Raw genomic sequence first — 18,045 nt, forward strand, 5'->3', positions numbered from 1 at the left:
AGATAACTACCGAATACAGATAAATCAATCTCCAAGGAAAATGACCAGATTCAATGGCTTTTTGACCTTCCAAGAAACATATTTTTGTTACTGCGTTTTGGAGGAAGGGCGATACAAATAGTTAACAAGAGCCAAATACATAACTCTCCACATTCATTGTGATGGCTTCACGTCTAGAATGTTGGTCTTACCCTATGGTCACTTCCAAGGACTCCGAGGAGGCACCTTTAGCTGTCAGATATAGCATTATTCAAATCTGCTCAGACTTATTCAAAAGAAATCTAAATAAAATATCCCCTCCTGGGTCAGCGGCACAATGAAGGAGAATGAGAGATTTACAATTGATTTCTGCACTACTTCAGAAGAAAATCGGGTCCCGTTTCCCTTAGCAGAATGGATTTTCCCCTTCTTGCTTTGGTATTCTGATCACGTCGTCGTATTTTCTGATTTTCCAGCTGAAAAATCTCTCGGGCAGAAATACTACTGATTGGTTTATCACTTTAGAACGGAGACATTGTGAGGATCATTATCTTAAATTTGATAAGTGTCTGCAAAATGACGAACTCTCATGAGAACAAAGATAATGAAAAACTTCCAAACTAAGAGGATCTATACTAAGATACTTGTCTTAACGTACATAAAGGTATTTATTTAATTTCTACCCAAACTGCAGATGTTAGAGACACTGCCTGGAACAGGAAGACCGCATGAAGCAGAGCAGTCACTGAAGGTTGATATATTTGTGATCTAAGCATATGGGCTGCCACTAATAAACTGTGAGGCCTCAACCAGGGATTGGCAAACTATGGCCCGAGGGCCAAACTAGCCGGCCACCTGTTTTTATTGTTTCATTGGCACAGCCACGCCCATTTGTTTATGTATTATCTACGGCTGCTTTAATGCCAGGGCAGACTTAAAGAGTCCCAGCAGAAACCGTAGGGCCTGCAAAGCCAACAATTCTTTTTTTAATCCTCACCCGAGGATATTTTCCCATTGATTTTTAGAGAGAGTGGAAGAGAGAGGGAAAGACAGAGAGAAATATCGATGTGAGAGAGACACAATGATTGGTTGCTTCCTGCACGGGCCCCAACTAGGGCCCTGGCCGGGGAGGAGACTGCAACCAAGATACATGCCCTTGACTGGAATCCAACCTGGGACCCTTTGGGCCTCACGCTGATGCTCTATCCACTGAGCCAAACCGGCCAGGGCAAGTCAACAGTTTTTAGTAGGACATGGCTCTTGTACAACATTTGTTAGCTCTTGCCTTTATGAATTAATCTGGGCCTCAGTTTCCCCATTTGTAATTGAGAGGTTGGGTAAGATTAAAGTCTTCAACCAAGTTTGAAGACCGGAGTCACTCGGGGAGTTTGGGGGAGATCTCAGGGCCTGAGCTTCAGCACCCCAAAGGATACGTTCCACTGAGCCGGGCCACTGCTCAAGGTGACCTCTGTGCAGCCAGGGCAAGAACCACTGGACTAGACAATGACAGAGGTCCTTCCAGTTCAGGGCTTTCACAACATGAACCCCTTGTGAAATGCACAGTATCTGCCTGCAGGAACAAACACGGAAATTCTGCCTAAATCACCCTGGCCTCGGCACTGAAGACTCAGATTTGATTTATGCCATTCCAGGTCTTCAACTTCAGGAGTTTCGAATCTCCAGTTTTGCACCGATGAAGTTGCAGAGCTCTGTAAACATCAACAGTTCCTTTGGAAGACAGATTTAAAACAGACTAAGAGCTTTCATGAGGAACTTTTGATCTCTGGAAATAATTCACTTTGAATATATCACAATTAAACCCATTAGATATCCAATCTAAGCCACTTGGGTGAACAGCTCAGCTGCCAGCCTGTGCTCTGCAGACTTCCCACTTGGTAGAAAGCCTCAGGCTGTCTGACACAGACAGCTACACCTGCGAGGTAGACTTGAACCTGAGCTGCAATAACTAGGAAAGCTGGGGCTAGCAGATAGCATCAACTGTACCTAAATCATGTTTGGGGAAAGGATTAAAGAATATTTAATAAGCCTTTGGAGGTTTGAGTATTGCTGAAACAGCCCGAAGGATGGCATGTGCGGGCCCAGACGGCTCAAGACAGGCCAGGCGCCTGGGGTGGGGGAGAAGCCTGCCACGCACAGAGCCTTGGGGTGGCTGCCCGCCTGCCACTCAGGGCAGCCACAGCTGGTGGGAGGGGGATTCTGCAAAGGCTGGGCTTTCTACCTTTCAAAATAGATTTGGTTTGGAGGTCACACAAACAAGTCAATGCCTAGGAGTGAAGTTGAGCAGTTGCCTTGGTGCTGCTGGCAAAAATGCTTTGGTTCAGTTCAGGTTGTGTCAGCCTTGGCACCACTGAGATTTAAGGCAAAAGGATTTTCTGCCATGGAGGACGTCCTGTGCCAAAGGGTGTTTGCAGCGTCCCTGGCCGTGACTCACTAGATGCCAGTATCAGCCCTCTTGCCCCTCAGCTTGTGATAACAAGGCAATCATGTATTGCTAAGTTGACTCTAAGGCAGTGGTTCTCAACCTTCTGGCCCTTTTAATACAGTTCCTCATGTTGTGACCCAACCAGAAAATTATTTTCGTTGCTACTGCATAACTGTAATGTTGCTACTGTTATGAATCGTCATGTAAATATCTGATCTGCAGGATGGTCTTAGGCGACCCCTGTGAAAGGGTTGTTTGACCGCCAAAGGGGTCGCGACCCACAGGTTGAGAACTGCTGCTCTAAGGTCTTCATGATTTCTCATCATCCTGCCTCAAAATGGAATTAAAGATAACTGCATTGAAACACAGGGAACAAACTATATACACAAAAAGTGTGTAGGCGGGGGCAGGGATCAGCGTGTATGCATATGTATATAGTATTATTTTGTTCTACCTCTTGTGAATGGCAAATATTTCACCATCCCTACCTGAACTAGAGTTTTAAAAAAGCCAAATGGTCTTTATTTGTAATCGGTGGGGAGCAATTTATAGACTCAAAAATGAATGCAGAGACTTGAAAGGCAATAGTTTGCTTGCTTATGTATTCAAAATTCCAAAGAATGGCTGGTGGACTACGGTTTTCCTTTTTTTATCTGATGGACAAATTCTACTGACATAATAGAGACCATAATCTGATTAAATTATTATGAGCTGTTTCATTTGTTTCAACAAGGATTTACTGCTGATAAAATACCTTGTCGTTTAAAAAAAATGTTCCAGTCACTGAAAATGAGTTATCAGATACAAAAGAACTATAAAATACACTCCCTGGGCTTGAGAAATGGACAAATGACTGGGGCAGGGAGGCTTGTGCCCAAAGAATGCTTATAACATAATATGGAATGGGATGGAATTAGAAAGGAGTGGCAACAATGATAGGGAATGTCTGAGATGAGAGAATTTTATGGAAAGCTATGCTAGGGTAGCTTCCGTGAGTCAAGAGTTGGTCCTTTTAAGAACAATCTGGCCCTGGCCGGTGTGTCTCAGTTAGTTGGAGCACTGTCTCATGCACTAAGAACAGTCTGGAGTTAATAGAGGAAGGGATGGAAGGATTGAGAAGGGAGGTTATTCACTTTTATTTGTATAAACTTTGGATCATCTGACTTCTTAGAAGAATCTATATTGTCTTTATTATTGCAGAAAAGGCTTCAAATTGGGAATAAAGAGGGGAAGAGATGGAAGCCCTCAGGGAATAAAACATTAATGGGGAGCCCTAACCGGTTGGGCTCAGTGGATAGAGCGTTGGCCTGCGGACTGAGAGATCCCGGGTTCGATTCCTGTCAAGGGCATGTACCTTGGTTGTGGGCACATCCCCAGTAGGAGGTGTGCAGGAGGCAGCTGATCGATATTTCTCTCTCATCGATGTTTCTAACTCTCTATCCCTCTCCTTTCCTCTCTGTGAAAAATCAATAAAATATATATTTTTTTTTAAAAAACAGTAATGGGGAGAAGACCTACTATCTTTTGTCCAGGGCTTCCCAAGGGTCAAGCATCACAAGGTTGGATCCTCAATGATTACCTCTGCTATACCAATGAGGAAACGGGGCTTAGAGAAGTCCGTTTTGTTTTTCCCTCCACCTAAATTCACACAACTCGACAATGGCAAGGCCAGGGTGCAAGTTGAACTCAGACGCCAAACCCGCCTCAGAACTGCTGACTCAGAAACTGCATTTGAACAAGAGCCCAGAGTGGTCCCTGTCTGCATTTATGTTTGAGACCTTCTGGTCGAAGAAACTAATGGATCTTGTAACATAGAAACGACACCTGAAACCTATATGATCATGTCCACCAATGTCACCCCCAAAAATGTCATTAAAATAAATAAATACATAAATAAACTCATTTAGACCAACAATTCTCACTGATAAGCAATCCTAGAAAGAAGGATGGGTAACAAACCAAAAGGCTTTGTTATTGACTAACACGTGGTGACCATTTTTGTTTTGTTTGTTTTTTTAAATATATTTTATTGATTTTTTACAGAGAGGAAGGGAGAGGAATAGAGAGTTAGGAACATCGATGAGAGAGAAGCATCGATCAGCCGCCTCCTGCACACCTCCTACTGGGGATGTGCTCGCAACCAAGGTACATGCCCTTGACCGGAATCGAACCTGGGACCTCTCGGTCCGCAGGCCGACGCTCTATCCACTGAACCAAACCGGTCAGGGCATGGTGACCATTTTTATTTGCATCGATGCTTTGCCAAAAAGTAACTAAATAGGAATAAGAACTCATTTAGGTCTCTTGAGAGATTTGAAATGTCAAACTCATAGACCAAGACTCTAAATTTTCCTTTTTAACCAGGGCAAATAAATAATCACATTTCAAGTGATGAAATAAATTTAGGGATCATCAGAGATTCCTTCATTCCTTCCTTCATTTAACATTACTATAAGTCAATAAAAATTATTCCACATGGATTCCCATACTTCAACTTTGTATTTTTACTTCTTTGTTTGTATTAGAACTGAAAACAGTTTATCTTCAATCATAACCACCACTTTAAAGGAAACTTCTTTGCTCAGTCCTGGGAGCTCTGGTGTCAAAAGCTAATATGAAAATATTTTGTCTCTCCATCACACAAGTTCCTTTTACTTCTTGCTAATTTTTTGAAGTTTGGCACGTCTGAATCACAGTTCCTTCCACCTTAATCACAGGTGATGATTCATTAGGGGCAAGATGGGGTCCCTGGATCCGAGCTCCCAAGCTTCAATGTCTCTAACCATAGTTAAGCTACTTAATTTCCTGTGGCCTCATGTTCTGCATGGGTAAGAGGTTCCTATGTACTGCGCTTCTCCCACCCACTAGATTGTTGGGCTAGACACTTGGACCTATATATTATCTCATTTAATCCTCCCAAGATCCCTAATGAGCAGGTATTACCATTCTCATATTTTTGCAGGGGATACACAGTTGTCCCAAGGATCAAATAATACTTGAAAGTGCTTTGCAAACTGTCAATCTGGAGATTTACAAATGCTAGTTATTACTCTTGGTAATAGCTGGTTCTTGGTGTTGAATCCGCAAATACCCCTGAACCACACCTCAAAACAACTTCAAGCGGCATCTTGAAAGATAACTCCTCCTCCCTCTACTACCACCAGCCCTGGCTTGTAAGACTTTCTGCTAGAAAGTATGGAGCAGCCTGAAATGTCCCCAGATGAATTTCCAGAATAAAAGAGACACTGGAGCCATTCCACTTAAAGAGCTGAACCTTATCAATGGGTAAGACCATTGTTTGCTGGGACCCTCTAGCCCAGTGGTTCTCAATCTTCTGGCCCTTTAAATACAGTTCCTCATGTTGTGACCCAACCATAACATTATTTTCGTTGCTACTTCATCACTGTCATGTTGCTACTGTTAGGAATCGTCATGTAAATATCTGATATGCAGGATGGTCTTAGGCGACCCCTGTGAAAGGGTCGTTCGACCGCCAAAGGGGTCGCGACTCACAGGTTGAGAACCACTGCTCTAGCCCTTGATTCAGCAATCCAGGGGCAAGAAAAGCATCTCCCTCCAAGCTTCTTCGGTGGGGTTTGTATGAGTTCCTTATGCCTCCTACATCTTCCAGAAGCTACAGGTCATAACAAGCATGAGTCTGAAAGCCTGCTCATTTCACTCAGGGCAACTGAGCTCTGGACAGCCATGTCAAGGGTCAAAGGAGGAGGAAATGAACCTCTCGTATCAGGCCAGGCAATTCATCCTAACACCTAAGTTTGTAAAAATTCCATCACAGACAAAGCACGCCCACCGGCTGGCTTGGCAACACAATGGCACTTCCTCCAGTTGCCGCTCACATCTTCCTAGACACGGGTCCCTGCAGAGTGGAAATGCCATCAGTGCTCCTGAGCCTGGACATTTACCTGACCTATCGGCCCTGGTCAGGAAGGAAACAGAGACCCGAGGAAAGCACGTGAGGAGAGCGAACAGTCCAGCCCCGGAACAGTGGACCTGTAATAAGAAAGCGTCTGGCCCCGATCTCATCATGGATTGGAACCCTCCCACGTTCCCTGACCTGCCACTCCCAAGGCATGCACAGGGTGAATGCCACTGTGTGTCCTCTGAACACTGCTTTTCACTGAAATCAGTTTTCACTTCAGCTTTCGGAATTAGGCGATTTACACCTAAGTCAGCAATTTTTACTATTATTCATATTTAAAACTATCTCCTGGAGTGTGTTCCATGGACCTCTTTCATAGCCCGTTTTTCTTGTCACAAGTTCTAATTACGTCTAGACCATGGAAGCAATGAGTTATCATTGTTACTCATTTCTGCATTCCCCGAGTTCATCCCGGGCTTATCTCATCAGCTACACACAAATATTCCTTGGGGCCGTGGTCAGCAAACCGCGGCTCGCGAGCCACATGCAGCTCTTTGGCCCCTTGAGTGTGGCTCTTCCACAAAATACCACGTGCGGGCGCGCACGTACAGTGCGATTGAAACTTTGTGGCCCATGCGCAGAAGTCGGTATTTTGTGGAAGAGCCACACTGAAGAGGCCAAAGAGCCGCAAGTGGCTCTCGAGCCATGGTTTGCCGACCACAGCCTTGGGGTAATAAATAAGGGTTCTTTCCACTTTTTTGTTAAGGAGGGTTTGATAAGGCAGATGGGGGGAAATTGTTGATTTCTAAAGGCACAAAGGGGATAGAAGCTTTCATGCTTTCCATATTGTTTCGGTAATAAGAACCTAGTCTATCCCAATGTGAATAAAAACCATTATTTTCCTGATTTCTCCCGCAATAAGTAGTAAAGGAGATAGAAGGGAAGAGACAGATGATAATACTGCTGTTCTATGTATTCTCCCAATGGCACAGAAAAGAGCATGGAGATCAAAACACCCCAGGCCACTACAAGGGGAGGGGGGCGCGCTGGACACCTGCTCCTTCTGCAAGCTCCTTCACTTCAGGGCTCTCCTCCTCCCCTAGTCCTAACCAATACTGCAACCCCTCCTTTCCTTCTTCCTGTTCTGCAGAAGACAGCTGCTAACACACAGCCCAAGGCCAGCCTGGCCCATTCTCCACTCCTACACCAAAGGCGATCTACATCCAAAAAGAAAGCTGACCAACCGAGCGTGTGATTGGTCCAGTCTGCCTGTGCATAATGTCACCTCTATTTGTCACCTCTGTCTCTGTGCCTGAATGTGACAGTCATGGCATAAACCCAAACGCCAGCTTCTCTCTCCTCCATCAACACCCATGGCATTGATTCCATCAGATAAACCAAGAACATGAAAGACTAGCTCATCCTCCAGGAACTTCAAAATGGTGCTTGTTTGTAAAGCCATTTCTTTAGTCCACCACTCACTGCTTCTTAAAAGTACATTTTACTACTTAGCTTGGTAAGAAAGAAGGGCAAATCAAAGTTTCCGCCCAAGTATAATTCCCCTGAGGGTTGTTCAACGTTTCCCATGTCAGTCAGAAACACCAATTGACCACATAACCAGTGAGTATTTTATGATACTGTCAGGATTTTCATGATTGGATCATACAAATTATTATAACAGTAAATGCCCGAATATAATAATACCCTGTGTTCATGGAACACTTACTATGTGCCAATCACCATGCTAGACACTTTACAAGCATTTTCCTTTTTGATGAGAAATATAAAATGTCTTTTCCTCTGTCAGCTTAAAATCTATCCTAATGGGCACTGAAACACCTTAAGGATTATACCCAAAAGTCAAAAACATAAATTGAATAAGTTTGAATTGGATTTTGTAAATGCAGTTTTTATCAGATTTTTCCAGAATGGTTATGTCACATACTGAAATAAATCAAATCTTCAGCCACATTCACTTTCTCAGGCCACTCTTATCCTCTTTATTATTTACCTAGCCAGTGTCGAAAAATGTACCATTCTTTCAAAGGATAACCTCATTTATGGTTTGTCGATGACACAGGATAAAAGAAACTTTTGAATATCTCAGCCTTAAAAAAGAAAATACTTAGTTAATGTAATTTCAGCAAGTTGTACTCGCTTTACCTTTGTAACTGGTCAAGATAAAGTGTGTCCTTTCAAAACTTTTCAACTTAAGTTCAAATACCATGCACCGATACTCCTCACTTGTTTTTACTCACTTTATATATTTAAATGAAATTTAATGGCTATGTGTGTGTTAAGACATTCGGGGGCGGGGGTGGAAATACCCTAGGAAGGAAAGTAGTGAGCACATTTAAGCTGCAATTACGATTCATTTGTTTTCCTTAGCTCCTGGCAGCATGATCTCTACACTGGCTCAACTATAGAAAACATCAGCATGGGGATATAAGGCATTTCTTTCTTTCTTTCTTTCTTTCTTTCTTTCTTTCTTTCTTTCTTTCTTTCTTTCTTTCTTTCTTTCTCTTTCTCTCTCTCTCTCCCCTCCCTCCCTCCCTCTCTTCCTTCCTTCCTTCCTTCCTCCCTTCCTTTTTTGTCTTTCTTTTTTGGTGGCTCTGGAAGCATAATCCTATAGCCACGATGGTGGCCTAGAGCCAAGCCGGGTGTGTGTTTAAAATCACATGAAATCACTGGATTTAGTCTCAAAACCTCAAAAGAAGCATCAGAAATGACTGGATCGCTCAAAGGCAATGGTGTCCGAGCTGGCACAGTTGGCTGCGATAGGAAGTAGCCAAAGAGACACAGCACCAACCGGGCAGCAGAGGAACTGTGTTCTAGTCCTCGTTCCCAGTCATCTCACTATTGATTTGGGGAAGCCCTTTTCACCGCTCTCAGCCTCAGTGTCCTCATCTGCACAGCAGGGATGAAACAACATGAGCTCCAAGGTTGTTTCTGGCTCGAAATGTTGCTTAGGTTTGTAGTAGGCATTCGGAGGGTGGAACAGCATCCTCCTCATAGTGAATCAAAAAGCCAGAAAAAACAGCACACTCCGTCCCCAGTGTGTCACTGCCCTAGGGAAGCAGGGGCAGAATTGCATGTATGCCTGGGGCCAACCAGCAATGACACCTCCTATTTCTTCTTCGTCTTCATGGGCAAGACATTGAATCGCACACCCTTGCATGTTTCTGCTGACAGTGGGGTGGGTTTTGACCTATGACACTACTTCACTTTGCCAATTAAAAAAGAGAACACACAATCTAGAGTAGTGTGAATGTCTTTTCCCCATCCTACTTCTTCTGTGTGTGCAGTAATCCTAATCTTTCTTCTATCTTCATCTGACCTTCAGAATATACTGATAGACATTAGCCTCTCTCAAAAACAGAGTTATTTCAGGGCCACCCTATTAGAGAAGAGGACAAATGCCCCAAACCCTTAACCTGGCATTCAAAGACTTGCAAAATCGTCTCCTGACATGACTCTTCTAACGTTCTCTCTCCGGGCCCCTCCATCAGCACCCTGTGCTCTAGCCAGCATTGTCTAGAATCCCCAAACAGTCTTGCAGATTCCTGCCAACAGGTCTCTGCTGGCCTTACTCCTAAAGAATGCCTCACTCTCCTTTGATGCATAATCCACCGATCTGTCAGGGCAGCTAAACCCCACCACCCTGAAGCAAGGTTTCTTGTCGACTCAAAACCAGAATCATCTTCTCTTCCTCTGAATCCCGAAACACTCCCAACCCATCAATTCTGCATGTCCGTCAACAAGTGTTTATTCCTTGTTGTGCCTCTGCCCTTTGCCAGGTGCTTTGGAAACAAAACTACAAAACACATGAAAGCAACAACACGAACCCTCATCTCACACTCAAATGATACACGCAGCGGTTAAAGAATAATTGGCAGGTGGTCTCCCTCCAAAGTCCACACCTTAACCATCACACCGGACCCCCTGGTTGCTGACATATATGGTAATGTTCGAACGCATACTGCAGGCTTCCTCTGTGACGGGCCCACTACTGAGGGTTCACATGAAATATTTTATTTTGTTCTCCCAAGTTTCTATGCAAGTGAGTACGCTATTGGCCATGTTTTACAGATGAGTAAAACGCAGCACAGGAACTGTAAGCGACATGCCCGAGAATGACATTTGTTTCCACATCCACATGACTAAAAGGTACCTTCTGTACTTGTCTGTGCACTTTTTCAGAACTCTCTGAGCTTATCAAAAATGATTCCAATAATAATAAATCATCAGACAATAATACATTCCTCTCCTCTGGTGAAGGAGGGGAGAGAGGGCTCACGAGAGGGAAAAGACAGGTGAGAAGGAGAGAGGAAGGATGTGGTCTTGAGCTTCCTGTCAAAAACATATCCCTGGAGATGTTTTCTTTGACTCTGTATATCATAAATAATTTTGTACCAAAGTAAGAAACTTAAAATATAGGTTTAACATATTTTACAAATATTTGGAAACATTTTCTTTCCTTTTTAAAAAATATATTTTTATTGTTTTCAGAGAGGAAGGGAGAGGGAGAGATAGAAACATCAATCATGAGAATCATGGATCGGCTGCCTCCTGTACGCCCCCTACTGGGGATCGAGCCCGCAACCTGGGCATGTGCCCTGACCTGGAATCAAACCATGACTTCCTTCATAGGTCGATGCCCAACCATCTGGCCGGGCTGGAAACAATATTTTCATCACATGGGAACTTTAAAAAACATATAGTGCAGATGAAAGAATTGTTCCTGTGAAATGAGCACAAGCAGAACCGCACTGTGAAGGGGCCAGTGGAATTGGTGCGACCCCATATAAAGCAAACACTTTAAGGAGACCTATGACGAAGTTATTTACACATTCCAATGGCATCATGTGACGAAACATACTAAGGTATGCCTATCTACATTTTAGATTAATATCTAGCCTGGAACTAGTTTGAAAAAAAAATAGGATTACATGAAGGAATGTAATATGTGATAAAAGTGAAAAAGAATGACTAATACCAGAGAATGTATGGATAGCTAGTAATTCGACATTGTTTCTTAATAAAAGGCTTGGGAGTGGTAGGTGTAATGGTCCCTTTTCTGGGAAGCCTTCTCCATCTGTCAGGTCTGGAGTTGGTGTCCTTGCTTAGGGTATGGTGTGCCTACCTCCACCACCAACAGGGAAAATATTTACCTACTGCAATTCTGTACTAGACGATAAGCTCCATGAAGGAGGGGAACTGTGTCTGCTTCTATTGCCTTCACTTATTAAGCATACTAGAGGCCCGGTGCATGGATTCGTGCACTGGTGGGGTCCCTCGGCCTGGCCTATGGGGATTGGGCTGAAACTGGCTCTCCGACATCCCCCAAGGAGTCCCGGATTGCGAGACCCCTCCTACAGGCCCAGCCCCCAGGACCTGGATGCCCACCAGCTCCCTCCTCCCCTCCTCCCTCCTCTCTGGGTCTGGGGTGTGGGTGAAGCAGGTTCGGGGCCAACAGTGCCCCAGCAGCAACCTAACCCACAGATGATTCCACAAAGAATTAGGCTCCCTCCTCTACTGGTCAGAGTGTCTGCCCCCTGGTGGTCATTGCGTGTCATAGCTACCGGGCAAATGGTGGAACAGTCGGACAGTCGCTTAGGCATATATATATATTTTCATGATCTCAAAAAAACCTATATGCCAGATATGGTTGTTGGGAGGATAAATGAAACAATATGTATAATGGGGCTATCAAGTGTCCATCATATATCAGCATGAAACAAATGTGAATTCTACAGTTATTTGAGATAGCTTTATCCAAATTCACACCATTAAATGTAAGCCAACAAAATGCAACACAGACCAAAATAATGGTTCACATCCAATTGGATAAAATATAATGTCTGGCTCCGCTCTTATTTAGAAATCATCTTACAGATGCTTTGTCAAATATCTGAATGAATATCTGCAATGTCATTATGAATTTAATTTAAACTTCCATGTAGGGTTAACAGCTGATGATTAATGAAGCAGCTGACAAATATTTATTGAGAATTATCTACAAGACCCTGTGTTCAGTCTTAGGTGAGTGATGAGATTGTGAGCCAAAGGTCTCTGCCTCACTTGAGGTGATTAAATCCTTGAAAGAGACATAACATGTGTTCATTTGACTAGATAACTGGGTGCGCACTGGAGTGACTGTTGTAGGTTAAATTGTGGCTCCCCCGAAATTCACTTGTTGAAGTCCTAACCCCTAATACTTCAGAATGGGACCTTATTTAGGAATAGGTTCATTGCAGATATACTTAGTTATCAGGAGGTCATACTACAGTAGAGTAGGCCCTTAATCCAATATGACTGGTGTCCTTATAAAAAGGGGAAATTTAGACACAAAGACAAGCACACAGGGAGAATGCCAGGTGATGAGACACAGGGAGATGACAGCCACTATAACCGATGGAGAAAAGTCTGGAACACATCCCTCCTTACAGTCCTCAGAAGGAATCAACCCTGCTGACACCTTGATTTTCGGACTTCTGGCCTACAGAACTGCGAGACAATACATTTCTGTCATCTAGGCCACCTAGTTTGTGGTCCTTGTTATTGCAGCCCTGGCTAATTAATACACCGATAAACACTGAATTCTTCTCACAGACGAGAATTCCTCAGCCTGGGCCCTATTGATATTTGGGGCCAGATAATTCTATGTGGTGGAGATCCGACCTGCACATTGTAAGAGGTAGCAGCATCCCTGGCTTCCGGCCACTCCCTGCACCACGCACACACCTTTCACTGGAACCTGCACTATACCTGCTGCTATTTTCAAAGAAGCAATGAGTTATAGCATTCTGAGGAACCGCTATCAAACGATGACGACATTCCAATGGGATGATCCATTGAAGCAAGCATTGTACAAACACACTCCCGCAGCCAACTTTTCGAGTCAGAATAGCAAGGCCATCATTTGGAACTTCAGCGTCATCGACCTTGAAGTGGGGCTATGCTGAAATTGAAGGGCAAGGAAAGGTCAACCTTTCTCAGTTTGTGTATTTTTATAGGTGTAACCGGAGAAAAGCAACAAGAGCTCCAACACTGTCTGTTGGAACAGAAGAAAAAGAATGACTGCATTGTCATTCCTTAAAATCTCTGGAATGCACTCTATTAAATTCTCTTATATGTTATGTGGTTCACAAACCAAACTCTTAATCCAAGTTTGCGGGACTGACAGCCTTCTCAAAATGCAATTAAAATGACGGGGAAAGGTCCACCTTATGAGATGCTCCATTTTAGAGGCTTTTTCATTTGGCAGGGAGACTTTCCTCCTTTTAATCTTAGAATACAGCTCAGGAAATGCTGGGTTAACTTTCTCTTTGCTTCAATCCTTTATGAGTGCTTTCCAGTGCACAGCCTCTGAAAGCATTAGATTACTGACATGATGCTATTTCAGATGATGTGAAAGATTTTATTTGCATGAATTCTATATGTTGGAATTTTTATGGGTTTTTTTTTCTTTTACGCCTAGAAAAAAATTGTAAAAATGTATGCCAATTCCGTATATAAATGCATGTATACTGAGACCTAATAGGAGTAAAAAGTCCCCAAAAATTTAGTGCTGTTACAAGAAATGATCATTCTTCACAATCATAGCAGAATTCCCCTCTTCAAATAATGGACTTTTATTAACAGAAGGACAAAAACCATTTCCAGCAGGGGACACCTAAGTCCTTATATATCTGAAATCAGTAAAGCAGATCTATCATCTTATCAATGAAAGCATCCTCTTAATTTCTCTATACTTTCTCTTTGTTTTTAATCCTCACCAGAGGACTTTTTTAAATTAATTTTTTAAAGAGAGAGGAAGGAAGAGGACGGAAACATCAATGTGAGAGAAATATCGATCCGTTTCCCCCCAGACACACCCCGACTATGTGGATGGAACCCGAAACCTAGGTATGTGAACTCACCAGGAATCAAACTTGTAATCTTTTGGCGTGTGGGATGATGCTCCACCAACTGAGCCACCCAGCCAGGGCTTTCTCCACACTCTATTTGTGTCTTCGCATCATCACAAACCCATTTCTGTATGAGATGCTCAAGTCTCAGAAAACAACACTTACAGATGCATTTACTTTTCCAGACCAAAGTAATAATGAACAAAAATACACTTCCTTGGTTTTGGTCTTTTTTTTGGATGCTGTTACTTTCAATAATAAAGATTTTTTTAAAATCAATGTTTATATTGTACTGAGGTTTTTAAAAAGCAAGGAAGTACTTATGTTCATAAATATGTGATAACTAAAATACCATAGACACCCAAATGCCATATACGCTTAGGATTCTTCTATTCTAACATAAGTGGCATGTTTTAGAACAAACATGCTATGCTAGCATGTTATTTGTTTAAATGCTTATAAGCTTAACCTTAACCAATAAAGAAATTAAAAAAAAATAAATAAATGCTTATAAGCTTATTTTGTGAAATGGCTGTAAATAAATGTTCATAAGTATATTTTGTTGAGCAGCTGTAAATGTGTGTTGGTGCACTGGGTGCTGTTTATATGCATATATTTCTGTAATTAGAAGGTAATATATACTACATCGTTAATTGGCAGGCCCTCCGGGTGACAGTATCAACAACCGTTAACCCACCAGCTTGATTAGACGAGTGCGCGGGGCTCATAATTGAAGAGTTTCATTTTCATCACATAAAGGGATAGAGCATGACAGTATCGCCTCATAAATTTGAAGATGTCATATACATAATCAATAACTTCCCTGTGACAGCTTACAAGAGGAAAACCTGACTTCCAGGTTAAAATATCAAATCTGGAGTTGTTGCCCTAACCGGTTTGGCTCAGTGGATAGAGCATCAGCCTGCGGACTCAAGGGTCCCAGGTTCGATTCCGGTCAAGGGCACGTACCTTGGTTGCGGGCACATCCCCAATAGGGAGTGTGCAGGAGGCAGCTGATCGATGTTTCTAACTCTCTATCCCTCTCCCTTCCTCTCTGTAAAAAGTCAATAAAATATAAAAACAAAATCTGGAGTTGTCCACTAGCGAACATCATCATGGCATTTTAACAAATGATCATTAAAAGGCAGTGTTGATCCAACCCAAGGGACATTTTTTTATCATCCTAAACATTTTGTCCCCAATCAAATAGGGGGTTGGGGGAGATCATCTTGGTTTCTCAAATCTGACAGCCATATCCATTTCTGAAGAATTTGCTTTAGAGGCACAATTCACACATGCATCGCCTTTGCTGTTATTAACCTTTGTCATGTTTCTGGCTGCTGCCCTGCACCGCACTAGAAACCCAGTCATATCTGTCTTCCCTTGTCTGTATCACTAAATCCTTGGGCTTAACTTCCCCTCCATGTTTAAAGATGGATTTGCACCAGTCGTCATTGGACACTTTAAGTGAGGCACGCTGCCCAGGTGATGCTATCGTTCCCCAAGTGACATTTGGCGCGGGGATTCATTTCAGCCTATCAGCTTCCCTCATCACAACAAGAAATAACCAAACCAAATCACAGATGTGGTCCGTTAATGCTAGCTTCACAAAATAAACTGTGAGGTCCCGGGCCACGCAAGCATCCACGGGCGCTGAGAAGTGATAGGAACCATTTGGGAAAGGTGACGATGTGCGCTGAGGGGTAAAGCTCTTATGATCACGTGATTCATTTTTTGTTTGCTCAACAGAACCGTGTGTGTTTTTCCCGAGAGGAAGGACTTCAATATATATTTACTTAAAGCTCTTAATTGATGCTTCCTTTCCTTTTAATTGACGTCTTGTGAACTCAAATTAGCTGGTGAACACAGTATCTCACTATCCGAGCACACTCTCTCGGCCGAGGTTGCAATAATTAGACCCACCCGTCGTCTGAAGTTGAACAGACATCTGGAGACCTGGCTTCTTCCCTCCCTGGTGCATTCTCTCCATATTTAGAGAGAGAGATTTTTTTTAAATTTGACGTATAGTCCTATTAATTATCATTCCCCGAGCTGCAGTTAAGTTAATAATTTCATGTTCAAAGTGAAGTTCAAACAGTCTTGCCTGTAACCTCCCCGAATAAAAAGCCTGCACGAAAAGGAATTCTTTCGTGAAACCCGAGATGGTCAGAGCGCTCTGTTCCCCAATAAGCTGGCTAGCATTTCCCCCGGGAACAGAAGGTCACATGTCCCCTCAAATCCCACCTTGGCTGCAGGCATTCCTCCTTCTAGTCTTTTGTTTGTGTGGTAACTAGATCCAGGTACAATGCGAGTGAAATTAGTTTTCCCTGATGACTGAGGAAAAGAAATGCCCCCAAAGTGCCCGAAGCCAGATTTTATCTGCCATTCCTTCTTGATCTCGCTCAAATCTTTCTCTGGCTCCCTCTCCCTCCGTCTCTCTGTCTGTCTGTCTCTCTCAACTGCAAGGATTGAAAACGATCCAGATTTTTCGAATTCACCCTCACCTTGACAACGCTAACATGACAAGCAGCAGTCACCTTTTACAAGATGCCCTGATTGTGTAACATGGAGGCTGCCAAAAAGCATGCGAAAACAAGTCAGATCACAGAGGTGAAGAGAAAGCCGTCACCTGCCACGGAGCTCGCAGTGAATACACTTTTTATTTCTAGGACATTTGCTGGCAGAAAGGGGTTGGCTTAAGGCGGGTCGGACTAACCTTCAATTTGTCATAGCGCTCACTCAAAGCTGCCACCTGATGATCTCGGTGCCGCCCAACCAGTTTACACAAGGCACAGATTAACTGGTCATCGGTCACACAGTACATATTCACCTTCTCATCCTCGTGCTCCAGGCACATCAGCCCCCGGATGTGCGAGTCCGGAATTGGCTCAATCAGACGGTGGCCTGTGAAGGGCTTCTTGTTTGGGTGAGTGGCTTTCAGGCACTCATCACAGTAGGACACCTCGCAAGTGACACAGGTCTTCACGGCATCCTGGGCAGGCTCCTGGTCACAGAACTGACAGAGGACCTTCTCGGCGGAGGTCATGGCGTTGGCGTCGAAGGCCCGCTCCCGGCGGGTCTCGCTGGGGGAGTTGGGCCCGCTCACCGAGGCTTTCTGGAACCTGTCGATGATGTTCTGCAGGGTGACGTTCCGCTTCAGCCCGTCTAGACCTCGCTGGCTGAGCGTGATGACATGCCGGCACGTGGGGCACTGGAAGGCGGTGATGGACTCCACGGACTCGTTGGTGGCGCAGTGGGACACCAGGATCCGGTGGGCGCAGTTGAAGCAGAGGCTGTGGGCGCAGGGCAGCAGGAGGGGGTCCTCGAAGAGCTCCAGACAGATAGGGCAGGTCAGCTCCGACTCCAGTGTTTCCATCTTCAGGCGAAGCTCTCCTGGGGCATCAGCAAATTCCACGGAAGCTGATCAGCTCTCTGCAAACAGAACGGAAGGTCTGATTAGGCGCGAGGGGGTCAGCCGTGGCGGGGGACTGTCAGCTTTGAATGCACCTCATCATAATGCCAAACAGTTCCTGGACGGGTAAAGCTGTGTACCTTCTAAATAACTCTTTCTGTTCGCTGGAGAAATAGGAAAGGGACAAACCCAAAGCCAGCATACCAGCTAACACAGTGGTTCTCAGCCTTGGCTGCACATTAGAATCACCTGGGAATCTGTTTAAAATCCTGATTTCTGGGCCTCATCCTCCGGAAATCTGTTTCTATGTGATATGGGCGGCTCTCCCATCCGGAACAGGGAAAGGGAGTTCCGGGAGGATCCTGGCGAAAAACAGAACCAAATAAGATGTGTAATATATTTTAATGCGCGTCCCTGTAGA

At 43.9% G+C, this 18,045-nt stretch overlaps 1 protein-coding gene across 2 annotated transcripts in view; it reads right to left on the minus strand.

The window, feature by feature from the left end:
* The window catches only part of MID1 (midline 1), a 158,948-nt gene that overhangs the window by 89,791 nt on the left and 51,112 nt on the right, over positions 1–18,045 (minus strand). Inside the window, exon 2 of one of the 2 annotated variants that reach the window (XM_006104183.3) lies at positions 17,043–17,644. In XM_006104183.3, coding sequence (XP_006104245.1) covers positions 17,043–17,588 — 546 coding nt within the window. In that variant the 5' untranslated portion in view covers positions 17,589–17,644. Of the gene's footprint in view, positions 1–16,928; positions 17,645–18,045 lie in introns of both variants that reach the window. The other variant, XM_006104181.3, reaches the window with a different exon arrangement.

This window comes from Myotis lucifugus, unplaced genomic scaffold, assembly GCF_000147115.1.
Source record: "Myotis lucifugus unplaced genomic scaffold, Myoluc2.0 scaffold_551, whole genome shotgun sequence".
NCBI lineage: Eukaryota > Metazoa > Chordata > Mammalia > Chiroptera > Vespertilionidae > Myotis > Myotis lucifugus.